This window comes from Artemia sp. Qi Xiang Cuo, chromosome 4 (genome assembly GCF_049724085.1).
Source record: "Artemia sp. Qi Xiang Cuo chromosome 4, ASM4972408v1, whole genome shotgun sequence".
Taxonomy (NCBI): Eukaryota; Metazoa; Arthropoda; class Branchiopoda; order Anostraca; family Artemiidae; genus Artemia; species Artemia sp. Qi Xiang Cuo.
Genome location: NC_142797.1, coordinates 54,736,405 through 54,749,523, shown reverse-complemented (window position 1 = coordinate 54,749,523; position 13,119 = coordinate 54,736,405). Strand labels below are relative to the sequence as shown.

The window sequence follows — 13,119 nt, the reverse complement described above, 5'->3', positions numbered from 1 at the left end:
GCGTTGCTGCTTGAAGTTTCTATTAGACATATTAGTTGTCAAAAATATGCATTTAAAAATAATTACATCTCTTAAATTATTATGTTAAACTTCAGTTGGGTTTCTTCAAAAACAGAAAGAAAAAAAGAGAAGGGTGCCCAATCATTGTTATTACATTACTAAATGAATCGACTATTCTATTTTTCGTACGACTGTATTCCAGCCATACTCCTACTTCTCCTGTCCCTTGATTCAGAATATAAGAAATGTCAATAAATTAATTTTCAGTTTCATTCAACGCTATCATTTCAAACGTTAACTGGTTTTTATTTCTTGCTTATTGCAAACGTAAGTCACAATGGGTTTCCTATTAGAATATGCCTAGTAAATATATTTTTGAATACTGACAGTATTCAAAATATATTTCATATTTTTTTTACTGCAAAACTTCATTATTGAAATTAACATTAATCCATAGGTAATGTCAACAACTACGGCGATCCAAACAACGTCAGGAACTGCTACCTGGTCGGTCTTACTGATCTTTATGGATCACTTCCTTACGTCAGGCAAAAGATCACTGACTATTTTAATCATATGGTCGAAATTGGAGTAGCAGGAATCCGTATTGATGCTGCTAAACACATGTGGCCTGAGGTAAATCCCACTTTTTGGTTTCGACATGAGCGACTGAAAAAATATGTTCTAGGGGAGAGGAGATAAGGGAGCAAAGATCTTTATTTTTAAATTCTTGTATTATTAGAGAATTGCAAAATTTTCCATCAGGATATTTTGTGCATCCTACAGGGACATCTATCTAAAACTTCCTCCTTCCAGAAAAGTACTCATACACGCTAACTTACTGATCGGAGCAGCCACACAAGATTCAAGCTACAAGGGCTCATTGCTTTATACCCTAAAAATCTTTTGAGCGTATCCAACGACTGTGATTAATATGATAGATGCTAGACTTGGTCTTTATGATCCAATGAAGGGTTTAAACACCCTGAGAGGACACATATCAGTGATTACTCTAAGGGTTTACCTGTGCCTCTTCAGTTTCATCGCCATTCGTGTTTCTTATATTACAACTGGGTAGCCAATATCAGTAGAGAAACTTCAAAGCTTCTGGGGTGGCTTTTCATTGCAGTAGCATCTGCTCATGCAAAAATACACATTGTTTGGTTGCTGATAGCGTAACGTTCAAATTCTTTCATTTGTTTTTGCTTTCATTAAATAAATTAACAATTCAACTTTTAGTGCTATAAAATAGATCTTTTTCATAATAATTAGAATACTTTCGCAGTTATTGAATTCATTAGTAGACCAGTTGGTCAAATTAACGGCTTAATCTTGATACAGCGAGGGAAAGAATTGTAGAGCACGCAAATAAAATGTTAACCGTTACATTTTATTAGTAGTTTTGTTGTTATGCCATTTATTTGTAATAAAAGATGCTTGAACTTGAAACATACTTTGCAACATAAAAACAATCATTGAAAAATTTTCAATTTCACATACTGATAATTCATATTGATAAGAAAATACCTAAAAAGTTGTTAATATTTGTATATATTTGAAAAATTCTGAAGCAAAGATGCAGAAGTAACACCCGTAACCAAAATAGTATCTTAATTGGGGCTTTTAAAAAGTAGTGAAGTAGGCCATCGAACTTGGTGATACTCTTTTCGTTTGAAATGTGTCCCTCTCATGTTATGAATAGTAGAGGTTATAATATGGGGAAAGATATGATATGGGGATTTGTATCCTTAGATTTTCTGTAATTGAAATGTAGTATGGTCAAACAGTAGTGGACCAATTTTCCCGGTGGTATAAATTAAAAGGTTATAATGTGGAGAAAAACGGCTAATTACCACTCTTCATCTCCCTGGGTCTAGCTAAACTACTGTTATGCATTAATTTGTATAAATTAAGAGGTTATAATAACGAGAAAGACGGCTAATTACCACTCGTCATCTCGCTGGGTCCAGCTATATTGTTATACATTAATTTGTAGAAATTAAGAGGTTATAATATGGGGAAAGACGGCTAATTACCACTCTTAATCTCCCTGGGTCTAGCTAAAATACTCTTATACATTAATTTCTAGAATACAATGATTTTTTTTTCTTTTTGCTATTTTGTTTTTTGCCAAGAAGGGTTTTAAATCTTGAGCTAAGCGTAATAAACCTATTTTCATTTCAGGATATAAATGTTATGCTCTCTGGGGTAAATCCGTTACCAACTGATCAGAACTTTCCACCTGGTTCCAAGTTTTGGGTGTTTACAGAAGTTATTGATAGGAACGATGGAGCTGTTACAGTAGACGAGTACTACGACATGGGTATGTGAATTCTTTGACAAGAGGAGCTCTATGTTTGGGCCTCCTACTAACTATACATTCCTTGTGTCGTTAGATTCCGATGCTTTCAAATTCTCTTAACTATTTTAGTTGTGAAGTTAAGCTAAAAATAAATCTACTGTGTCTATATTGATGGCTCTGATTGATGGCCAAAATCAATCAGATCAGATTGTCAAATCAATCTGACTGATTGATCCGGCAGCTCTGATTGCTCTGTCGGATGACAGGTTTTCTGAACGTGTTGTCATCATTCAGTGATATCACGAGTAAAATAATACCAATCATAGTGGAGGTTGCGCCTCACTGATAACAAATCCTCCCTACTGCATATAAACTAAAATTGTCCAACTCGATTGAATATCAAAATACCAAGAGACCTGAATAGCCCCAAAACAGACGTTGTCGGGTACAACCCAGTATTTCAGCAGACGAGATGAGCACGTCGCCTTTTGATATTTCCTGTAAAAATAATACTTTATAAATTGTTTGTTGTTAAATTTGGAAAGTTTGCTCTGAATATCTATATCTACATTCTCTATTTAAAATCTGAGCAATTTGCCTTATCGCGTTGCCCATACTTTCTGATTTTTGAATTCACTTTCTAATTCCGTATTTAAGATTGTTCCATTGCTTGATTATTCAAAATTGATTTATAAATATAATATCATAACATAAACTATACCCTAATTAATGCTAGTAATATAATATATTATAAATATAATAGAATAATAAGCCTTAGGATTACGTTTTGCTAACTCTTTTGGTGGGATAGTTTTCCCAAAAATGGCTCAAAATGTATTTCTCTATCGTTTGCATGACATTTTGGCGTAAAAACTTTTGTCCCTTTTAAATTTTAATTTGTTGATTATTTATCAAAATTTTCATATTTCAGCAGCAAGAGCGAATATTAAGTTAGAAATATGAAATCAGGCTGATTCAAATTGCTCCCTCCCTCACAATTAGAAGCATTACATAGTTGAACGTGCTCTTGTTATTTGAAGGGTAGTACACTTTGTCGTTTTTGAAAGCCCAGTGGTTTTTAAAGAAAGTCATTGTAGACGACCATGTACCCTGTATTCAATCTCATTTTAAGAAATTATCCTTTTAAGGTCTTGTCACTGAATTCCGCTACTGCTCAAAAATTGCTTGGGGAGCAAGAGACTTTGGCCAATTAGGAGGGCTTATTGACTATGGATGGGGAATGGCAAGACAAGACAAGGCTATGGTTTTCACCGACAATCATGACAACCAAAGAGGACACGGCGGTAAGTATGTACTTTAACCATAAATAGGAGAAATATGATGAGTTTCTAGAAAAGACTTTGTTCATTTATAAAGCCTTGACTTTCAAAGCAGTTAGACACAAAAATATATTTGTGTTACGTAGGATGACCACTGTCGGTTAGGTTCCACACAAATTATGTCAAAAATGGTACCAATCATAAAATGGCACCTTAAATTTGGTATGTAACTGAAGAATTATCCTGTACCATGTCTTAACCAAACTGCTTCAATACTTGAGCGCAATTAAGAATCACAAGGAGGATCTCATTCACTGTCTTTTTATTAATGCAGTCAATCTGTTATTTCCCCAGTTAAGTATTGCAAAATAATAATTATCAATTTCATAAATAATCAGGACTGGGGATGCAAGGGACAAGGGGCATCTTTTTTCCATTTTAGTTCACTCCCCCCACAGCTCTCAGGGCAATAGTTCAAAGTGATTGGAGGACAACTAACCCCCTCTCACGCTCACCTTTTCCCCAAACACTTCCAATCAAAGTTTTGAGATAGCCATTTTTTTCAACGTAGTTGAAAGTTCTGGAAATTAGGTCTTTGAGGATGACAACTCCCACACAGCCATCAGAGCAAGGGTTGAACTTTATTCCCTAGGGTCATATGCGGTTTTTATAGAAAGCGTTGTCGTAGAAACTTCAGAAAGGGCTCATTTGATTGGAAATTGAAATGGCTAGTGCCCATTTTCATAGTCGAAAGTAATTGGAGGGCAACTAACACCCCTTCCACGCCCACCGTTTATCCAGAGACATCCAATCTAAATTTCGAGATAGCCATTTTGTTCGAAATAGTTGAAAGGTTCGGAAATTATATCCTTAAGGATGACACTCCTCCGACAGGCCTCAGGGTAAGGGTTGTAAGCTATGCCCTGGGGGCATATATGGTTTTATTTAAAGCTTTGTCGTAGAAACTCGGAAAAGGGCTTATTCGATTGGAAATTCTAAGGGCTAGTGCCCTTTTTAATAGTCGAGTGGGATTGGAGGGCAATTAACCCCCCTCTCACGCCAACTTTGTCCCCAAACACTTCCAATCAAATTTTTTTTAGATAGAATTTTGTTCAACGTAGTTAAAAGTCTTACAAATTAGGTTTTTGAGGATGATAACCTCCTCAGAGCTCTCAGAGCAAGGGTTGGAAGTTATGCTCTCGGGGAATATGAGGTTTTTCTTATAGAAAGCGTTGTCGTAGAAACTTCAAAAAGGGCTCATTCAATTGAAAATTGAAAGGGCTAGTGCCTTTTTTTTATAGTAAAAAGTGATTGAAGGACAAGTGATTGAAGGACAAAACCCCCTCTCACGCCCACCATTTCCCAAACACATCCAATATAAATTTTGAGACATCCATTTTGTTCAACGTAGTTGAAAGGTCTGGAAATTATGTCTTTGAGGATGACACTACCCCCACAGCCCTCAAGGGAAGGATTGTAAGTTTTGCCCTGGGGGCATATAAGGTTTTTAATGAAAGCACTGTCGTAGAAACTTCAAAAAGAGCTCATTCAGTTGGAAATTAAAAGGGCAAGTGCATTTTTTAATAGTCGAAAGTCATTAAAGTTCAATTAACCCCCTCTCATGCCCATCATTTCCCCAAGCACACCCAATCAAAATTTTGACATAGCCATTTTGTTCAACGTAGTAGAAAGTTCTGGAAATTAGGTCTTTGAGGATGACAACCCCCCTGACAGCCCTCGGGACAAGGGTTGTATGCCCTGGCGCATAAGGTTTTTACAGAAAGCGTTGTCGTAGAAACTTCAAAAAGGGCTCATTCGATTGGAAATTGAAATCGCTAGCCCTTTTTAATAGTCGATAGTGATTGGAGGACACTCCCCCACAACCCTCAGGGAAAGAGTTTTAAGTTATGCCCTGGGGGCATATAAGGTTTTTATAGAAGGCTCGTAAAAACTTCAAAAAATCCTAATTCGATTGGAAATTCAAAGAGCTAGTGCCCTTTTTAATAGTCGAAAGTGATTGGTGGGCAACTCGCCCCCCCCCCCACGCCCATCATTTCCCCAAACACATCCAATTAAAATTTTGAGATAGTCATGTTGTTCAGCGTAGTTGATTTTCAGATTGAAAAGATATTTTTGAGGAGGACACTCCCCCACAGCCCTCAGAGCAAGGGTTTTAAGTTATGCCCTGGGGGCGTATAAGGTTTTTAAAGAAGGCGTTGTCATAGAAACTTCAAAAAAGATCATTTGATTGGAAATTCAAAGTGCTAGTACCCTTTTTAATAGTCAAAAGTGATTGGAGGGCAACTAGACCCCCCCCCCCTCACACCCATCCTTCCCCCAAACACATCCAATAAAAATATTGAGATAGCCATTTTGTTCAGCGTAGTTGATTTCCAGATGGAAAACATATTTTAGAGGAGAACTTTTCCCCACAACTCTCAGGGCAAAGATTATAAGTTATGCCCTGGGGGCATATAAGGCTTTTATTGAAATCTTTTTTTTATAAACTTGAAAAAGGGCTCATTCGATTTGAAATTCAAAGGGCTAGTACCCTTTTTAATAGTCGAAAGTGATGTTAGGGCAACTAACCCCCCTAACATAACCTAACACAAACCAGTGACGACACACACAGAGACAACACACACATAGAGACGAATAACACACAGAGATGAAACACACACAGAGACGACACACACAAACAGACGAAAAACACACAGAGACGACACACACACAGAAAAGACACACACAGAGACGACACACATACAGAGACGACACACACACAGAAGCGACACACACACAGAGACGACACACACAGACGTCACACACACAGAGACGACATACACACAGAGACGACACACACAAATAGGAGACACACACACAAAGACGAAGCGCGCAGAGAGAAGACATACACACGGAGAAGACACACAAACAGAGACGAAAAACGCGTAGAGACGACACACACAAAGAGACGACACACACATAGAGACGACACACAGATAGAGACGACACACATAGAGATAATACACATAGATAAACATAGAGATAAAGTTTTTACTGAAATCTTTGTCGTAAGAACTTGAAAAAGGGCTCATTCGATTTAAAATTCAAAGGGCTAGTACCGTTTTTAATACTCGAAAGTGATTTGAGGGCAACTAGCCCCGCTTTCACGCCCATCTTTTCCCCAGACACTCCCCCACAACCCACAGCCCATGGATCATAAGTTATGTCCTGGGGGTATATAAGGTTTTTATTCAAATCTTTGTCGTAGAAACTTGAAAAAGGGCTCATTCGATTTGAAATTCAAAGGGCTAGTGCCCTTTCTAATAGTCGAAAGTGATTTGAGGGCAGCTACCCCCCCCTCTCACGCCAACCTTTTCCCCAAACATATCCAATCAAAATTTTTAGATAACCATTTTATTCAACGTAGTTGAAAGTTTTGGAAATAAGGTCTTTAAGGATGACAACCCCTATCCCAGAGCCCTCAGGGCAAGGGTCGTAAGTTATGCCCTGGGGGTATATAAAGTTTTTATTGAAAGTGTTGTCGTAGACACTTCAAAAGGGCTCATTCAATTGGAAATTGAAAGGGCTAGAGCCTTTTTTAATAGTTGAAAGCGATTGGATAGTGACTAACGCCCCTCTCACGCCCACCATTTTCCCAAACAGATCCCGGCAAAATTTTGAGATATCTATGTCGTTTAACATAGCTGAAAGTTCTGGAAATTAGGTCTTTTAGGATGATAACCCCCTCAGAGCCCATAGTGCAAAGTTTGTAAGTAATGCCCTTGTGGCATTAAAGTTTATTTCGAAAGTTGTTATAGAAATTTCAGCTTATTTGATTGGAAATTGAAATTTCACTTTTTAATAGTCGAAAGTGAGTGGAGAGTAATTAACCCCCCTCTTACGCCCACTATTTCCTCAAAAACATTCAATCAAAGTTTAGAGATAGCCATTTTGTTCAACATAGTTGAAAGTTCTGGAAATTATGTATTTAAGGATGACAAACCTCCGAGAGTCCCAAGGGCAAAGGTTGTAGTTTATGTCCTGGGGGCATATAAGATTTTATGGATAGAGTTTTCGTAAAACCTTCAAAAGGGGCTCATTGAATTCGAAATTAAGAGGGCTAGTGCCCTTTTTAATAGTCGAAAGTGATTGAAGCATAACTAACCTCCCTCTCACGCCCACCATTCCTCCAAACACATCCAATCAAAATTTTCAGATAGTCATTTTGTTCAACGTAGTAGAAAGTTCTGGAAATTAGGTCTTTGAGAATGACCATAGGATAAGGGTTGTAATTTATGCCCTGGGGGCAAATAAGGTGTTTACAGTAAGCGTTGTCGTTTCCAAAAGTGCTCATTCGATTGGAAATCGAAAGGCCTAGTGCCCTTTTTAATACTCGAAAGTGATTGGAAGGCTTGACATTTTTATAGTAAAGATCGAAGTGGGTATACTATATTATTTTTTGTTGTTGTTGTTGTTTAGACCAGGGCACTTCGTATCGAAGGAGTTGTCGTGGGAACATCGAAAAGGGCTCATTCGATTGAAAATAGAAAGGGCTGATTCCCTTTTTAATAATCGAAAGTAATTGGGGGGCAACTAATCCCCCTTCCACTTCCACCATCACATTTACCCATTATGTTTAAAAATTAAATGTTGCCTTAAGATTAAATCAAAATGCACTGTGATAATGCTAATTCCCAATAAGGCATCTCAGCAGTATCCCAAGAACAACTGAGGGTATTATTTTTTAAACTTTTGGGGCTACTTCTGCTCTTAAAATTTAACCAAATCAAAATAGCCTAAGTGTATCCAAGCTATCAAAGAAAGTAGGCCTAAACAGATTTTTTTGCGAATGTTGTCAAGTTTTCCATTTCAGGTCAACTAGAGGAGGTACGAAACTAAATTAAACAGTACTATTTGTGTCCAGATTTTTAAAAGGGTGTATGTTGTTAAAAATTGTTGTAAATTTTTCTTCAGCACACAAATAGCAGACCAAACTATAAAGTCTTAAAAAAACGAAAAGATTTTAAGCATTATTATCTTTTTCCCTGAAAAGCCTATGTCAATATAAAACGAACAAAAATTAATTAAAAAAATCTTTTTCCACAAGATAAGTTTTTCAGAGAAAAGTAAATAACTCCATTAAACAAAAAAATGAGCAAAACTAAAATCAAACAATCTACCAAGCGTGAAACTACCACAAATCAGCATCGATAAATATATAAAACCCAAAAAAAACAGAAATTACAATAAATAACCGAGTCAAACTCAAAACGAGCAGAAATAAAATAAGTTGGACACAAAACCCCTATGCCTTCCCAAGGCCAGAACAAAATTTGCACTTTACTGAAAAAATACAAATGAATGTGCATTGTCAGTTTAATACGCATATAATGATATTTAGTAATCAAAATGTTAATATTATTTGATTTAATAAAGTTATAAAAGTAAAAACATTTATATTTTTTCAGTAAAGTGCAAATTTTGTTCTGGCCTTGGGAAGGCATAGGGGTTTTGCGCGCAACTTATGTTAATTTCTGCTCGTTTTGAGTTTGACTCGGTTATTTATTGTAATTTCTGTTCGTTTTGGGCTTCATTTATTTATCGATCCTGGTTTGTGGTAGTTTCACGCTTGGTATATTATTTGATTTTATTTTTGCTCTTTTCTTGTTTAATTGAGTTCTTTACTTTTCTTTGAAAAACTTTTTTTGTAAAAAAAGCTTTTTTTAATTAATTATATTAAAGAGTGGTGTGGGTTTAATGTATTATTTTTTTTCTGTTTAGACCAGGGCACTTCGTATCGAAGGAGTTGTCGTAGAAACTTCAAAATGGGCTCATTCGATTGAAAATAGAAAGGGCTAGTGCCCTTTTTAAAAGCTGAATGTGATTGGAGGCAACTAATCCCCCTCTCACGCCCACCCTCCCATTTGCCCATTATGTTTAAAAACTAAATGTTGCCTTAAGATTAAATCAAAATGCACTGTGTTAGTGCTAATTCCCAATAAGGCATCTCAGCAGTATCCCAAAAACGACTGAGGGTATTATGTTCAAACTTTTGGGGCTACTTCTGCTCTTAAAATTTAACCAAATCAAAATAGCCTAAGTGTATCCAAGCTATCAAAGAAAGTAAACAGATTTTTTTTGGCAAATAGTGTCAAGTTTTCTATTTCAGGTCAACTACAGGAGGTATGAAACTAATTTAAACACTACTATTTGCGTCCAGATTTTTAAAAGGGTGTATGTTTTTCAAAATTACTGAAATATTTTCTCCAACATACAAACAGCAGGCCAAACTATAAAGTCTTAAAAAAACGAAAAGATTTAAACTACAAAATGTTAATATTATTTGATTTACTAAGGCTATAAAAGTAAAAACACTTATATTTTTTCAGTAAAGTGTAAATTATGTTTTGGCCTTGGAAGGGCACAGGGGTTTTGAGCCCTACTCATGTTAATTTCTGCCTGTTTCGAGTTTGACTGGGTTATTTATTGTAATTTCTGTTTGTTTTGGGTTGCATTTATTTATCGATGCTGATTTTTGGTAGTTTCACGCTTGGTAGATTATTTGATTTTATTTTTGCGCATTTTTGGTTTGATGGAGTTCTTTAATTTTCTTTGAAAAATCTATTTTGTGGAATTTTTTTTTTAATTAATTCTTGTAAAAGAGTAAAGCATCCATTTGAATTCATTGTTGGTAGCTATTTTCGAAGAATAAAGATAATGCACATATGCTAATGGTGTTTTTTCTAGGTGCTGGAGATGTTGTTACACACAAGGATCCGAGAGACTATATTTTTGCAAATGCTTACATGTTGGCCCATCCTTATGGCTTTCCAAAGGTCATGAGCTCATATGAGTTCACAAATTCAGACCAAGGACCCCCAACAAGTGGAGGCGGAAGGTAAAAAAAAATTTCAAAAGTTGTCAGAGCTTTTCAAAAAATTCTTAGCACTTATAAATTATAAAACTTGTCATTAGAAAAAGCCAATATCGTGGTTGCAGCGATAGGTGCAATCTAGAAAATAGGGAACCACGGCCCTTGGTAACCAAAATCTTAAAAATACGTTTAAATTGAATTGCCTAGTTCCCCTGCCTTCTTCTCTCTTTTCAGCTTTCAGTTGTTTAATATTTATTTAAAAATTTTCAGCTTTCTTTTATAATCTTTTTTTTTAATAAATTTTGTTTTGTCTTTTATAGAGACGAGACTGAAAGTCTCGACTTTTTGATATTTTGAAGATTTTTTTTTTCCTGTCTAGCCCTATTATATTTGCGTTTTTCTCTTTCTTTTTGTGTTTTGTTGACTCAAAAGTGCAAATTCAGCCCATCTTCTGATAGACAGATCTTATAGATGTATCTTATCCTACACATAAACTAATGCATTAACGATGAATTTATCTGCTCATAACACAGTTGGTATAATGCAACTGAAACCATCAATGGGTCTTTCTTACATCGGCTGTTTCTTTTGATAAGTCAATCAATATGTAAAAGATACATTTCAACCTATCTTGATTTATATTATTTTCAAATTAAAGTTTTTGCGTTTTTGCAGCGGAAGCTCTTCTTCACTTACAAATAAAACCTAAGCTTGAAGAGGGGGAAATTCTCTAATTTTACAATTAGAGGATTTCTCAAGTGTCACAAGAGAATTATCCGCCTCTGGCAAATCGATTTTCTTGAGTGTTCTTATAGTTTTTTTTTATAATTTTTAAGGACGGGAAATACACGACCTCCTTAGCAACATTGAGTGCCATGCGTCCAAATTGGTAAAACCTCACCATAGGGTGAAAGTTTCCTGCTGAACATAAAAACGGCTCCCAGTGGAAGTTTTATCTTAATAAAAAGATCTTTTAACCCGTCAAAAAGAGTGGGATCCTCAAGTTTCTTTAATTTTCCAGAGGCAGTGCTTAATCAATAGTGAAAGTTAATTATAGAACTGAATGCCATTTTGACCTTGTACGACCCTACACAATGGGTTTAGAAAGGATTCTTATTAGAAACGTCATCTACCCAGTCAATAAAAGTAGAACCGCCAAATTCCTTTTTAATTACTTGCTTGATCCTTTACTTGAGGATCTCTAACTTGATTACTTACCATTTCTTCTTTACTTACAAATGCCTTATTTGAGTACTTGTCTGATAGTTGAAGTTACAATGTTGACAATGTGGAACTGTCAGTCATTGCGCCAATGCTGGTGTTACTTGTGCCTATCAGTAGAGATGGGGGTGCTACTCCCACGAGTACACCTTATTTGGGCATAGAGTCATTAGGGAGAATGATTGCGTAATCGGTCAATGACCTCTTTCTCCAGGTGTGTTTTTGGCACGCCCTCAGCGAATGTCAATGTCAATGTTGTTGTTGTTGTTTTGGGCACGCGATAGAGTCATAAGGGGAACACGTGGTTAATGGGGTCAATGTTGTTGTTGTTTTGAACAGAGTAATTAGAGAGAACACGTGGTTAATGGGATCAATGTTGTTGTCGTTCGAAGCAAAGTTAATGACACTTCCTTCCTGTTCGATGCAGATGTTATGATCCGGAAATAGTATTTGTTGTTGTTATTCGAGCCAGTTGTTATGGGTTTCCGGGAAAAAGTTAATGACATTTCCTTCCTGTTCGATGCAGATGTTATGATCCAGAAATAGTATTTGTTATTGTTATTCGAGACAAATGTTATGAGGTTCCGAGAAACAGTTAATGACACTTCCTTCCTCTTCGAGGTAGATTTTATGATCCGGAAATAGTATTTGTTGTTGTTATTCGAGCCAGATGTTATGAGGTTCCCGGAAACAGTTAATTAATGTCTGACAGATGACGTCAAGTTAATTAATGTCCTTGCATTTCCAAAGAGAATTGTCACCGAGAAACAGTTAGATCATACATGATGTCATGATTGATTGATTGACACGAAAGGGGAATTAATTTGTTGTTCTATAGAGAATTGATTCACGAAAGGGGAAATAATTTGGAGTTATAACAAGAGAATCGTTTCCGAGGCAGATGTTTTGATCTTAGCGCGCGAAAAGGTTTCCAAATAATTTGAAATGCATTAGCGCAGAGCTGCCAAACAAAAGGAACATGCTGAAATTCCGTTTGGGGGGGGGGGTAATTTTGGCGAAACCGTTTTAGCTATTTTATGGAATTATTTCGGAAAAACACTTAGAGACATTATAAAATATGATTTTTGAAGAGATTTTGGAGGAGGTTTTGAGTGTGGTCGTTATAATACACAAGTTCCATTTGAACAGTGTTGTGAGGTCCTCTAACCCAACCCCAAAGGGTTCCAATCCCCCTACCCCAACCCCGAAGGAAGCCACCGGTCCTCAAAGGTCCACTGGGCTCCCAAAGGGCCCCCCGGCCCTCAAGGTTCCCCCAGACCCCCCCGGGCCCAAAGGGCCCCTCCCCTCCTCCTCCTCCCCTCCCCTCCTCCCTCCTCCTCCTCCTTCCCTCCTCTCCCCCCTCCTCCTCCTCCTCCCCCTCCTCCCTCCTCCTCCTCCTCCCCTCCCCTCCTCATCCTCCTCCTCCCCCTCCTCCCCTTCCC

General features: G+C 36.9%; 1 protein-coding gene across 1 annotated transcript in view; it reads left to right on the top strand.

The window, feature by feature from the left end:
• LOC148953247 (alpha-amylase 1-like) overlaps positions 1-13,119 on the top strand; it is a 74,954-nt gene that overhangs the window by 15,240 nt on the left and 46,595 nt on the right. The window contains exons 4-7 of the mRNA XM_089088420.1: positions 458-636; positions 2,185-2,323; positions 3,451-3,606; positions 10,330-10,480. Coding sequence (XP_088944546.1) covers positions 458-636; positions 2,185-2,323; positions 3,451-3,606; positions 10,330-10,480 — 625 coding nt within the window. The remainder of the gene's footprint in view (positions 1-457; positions 637-2,184; positions 2,324-3,450; positions 3,607-10,329; positions 10,481-13,119) is intronic.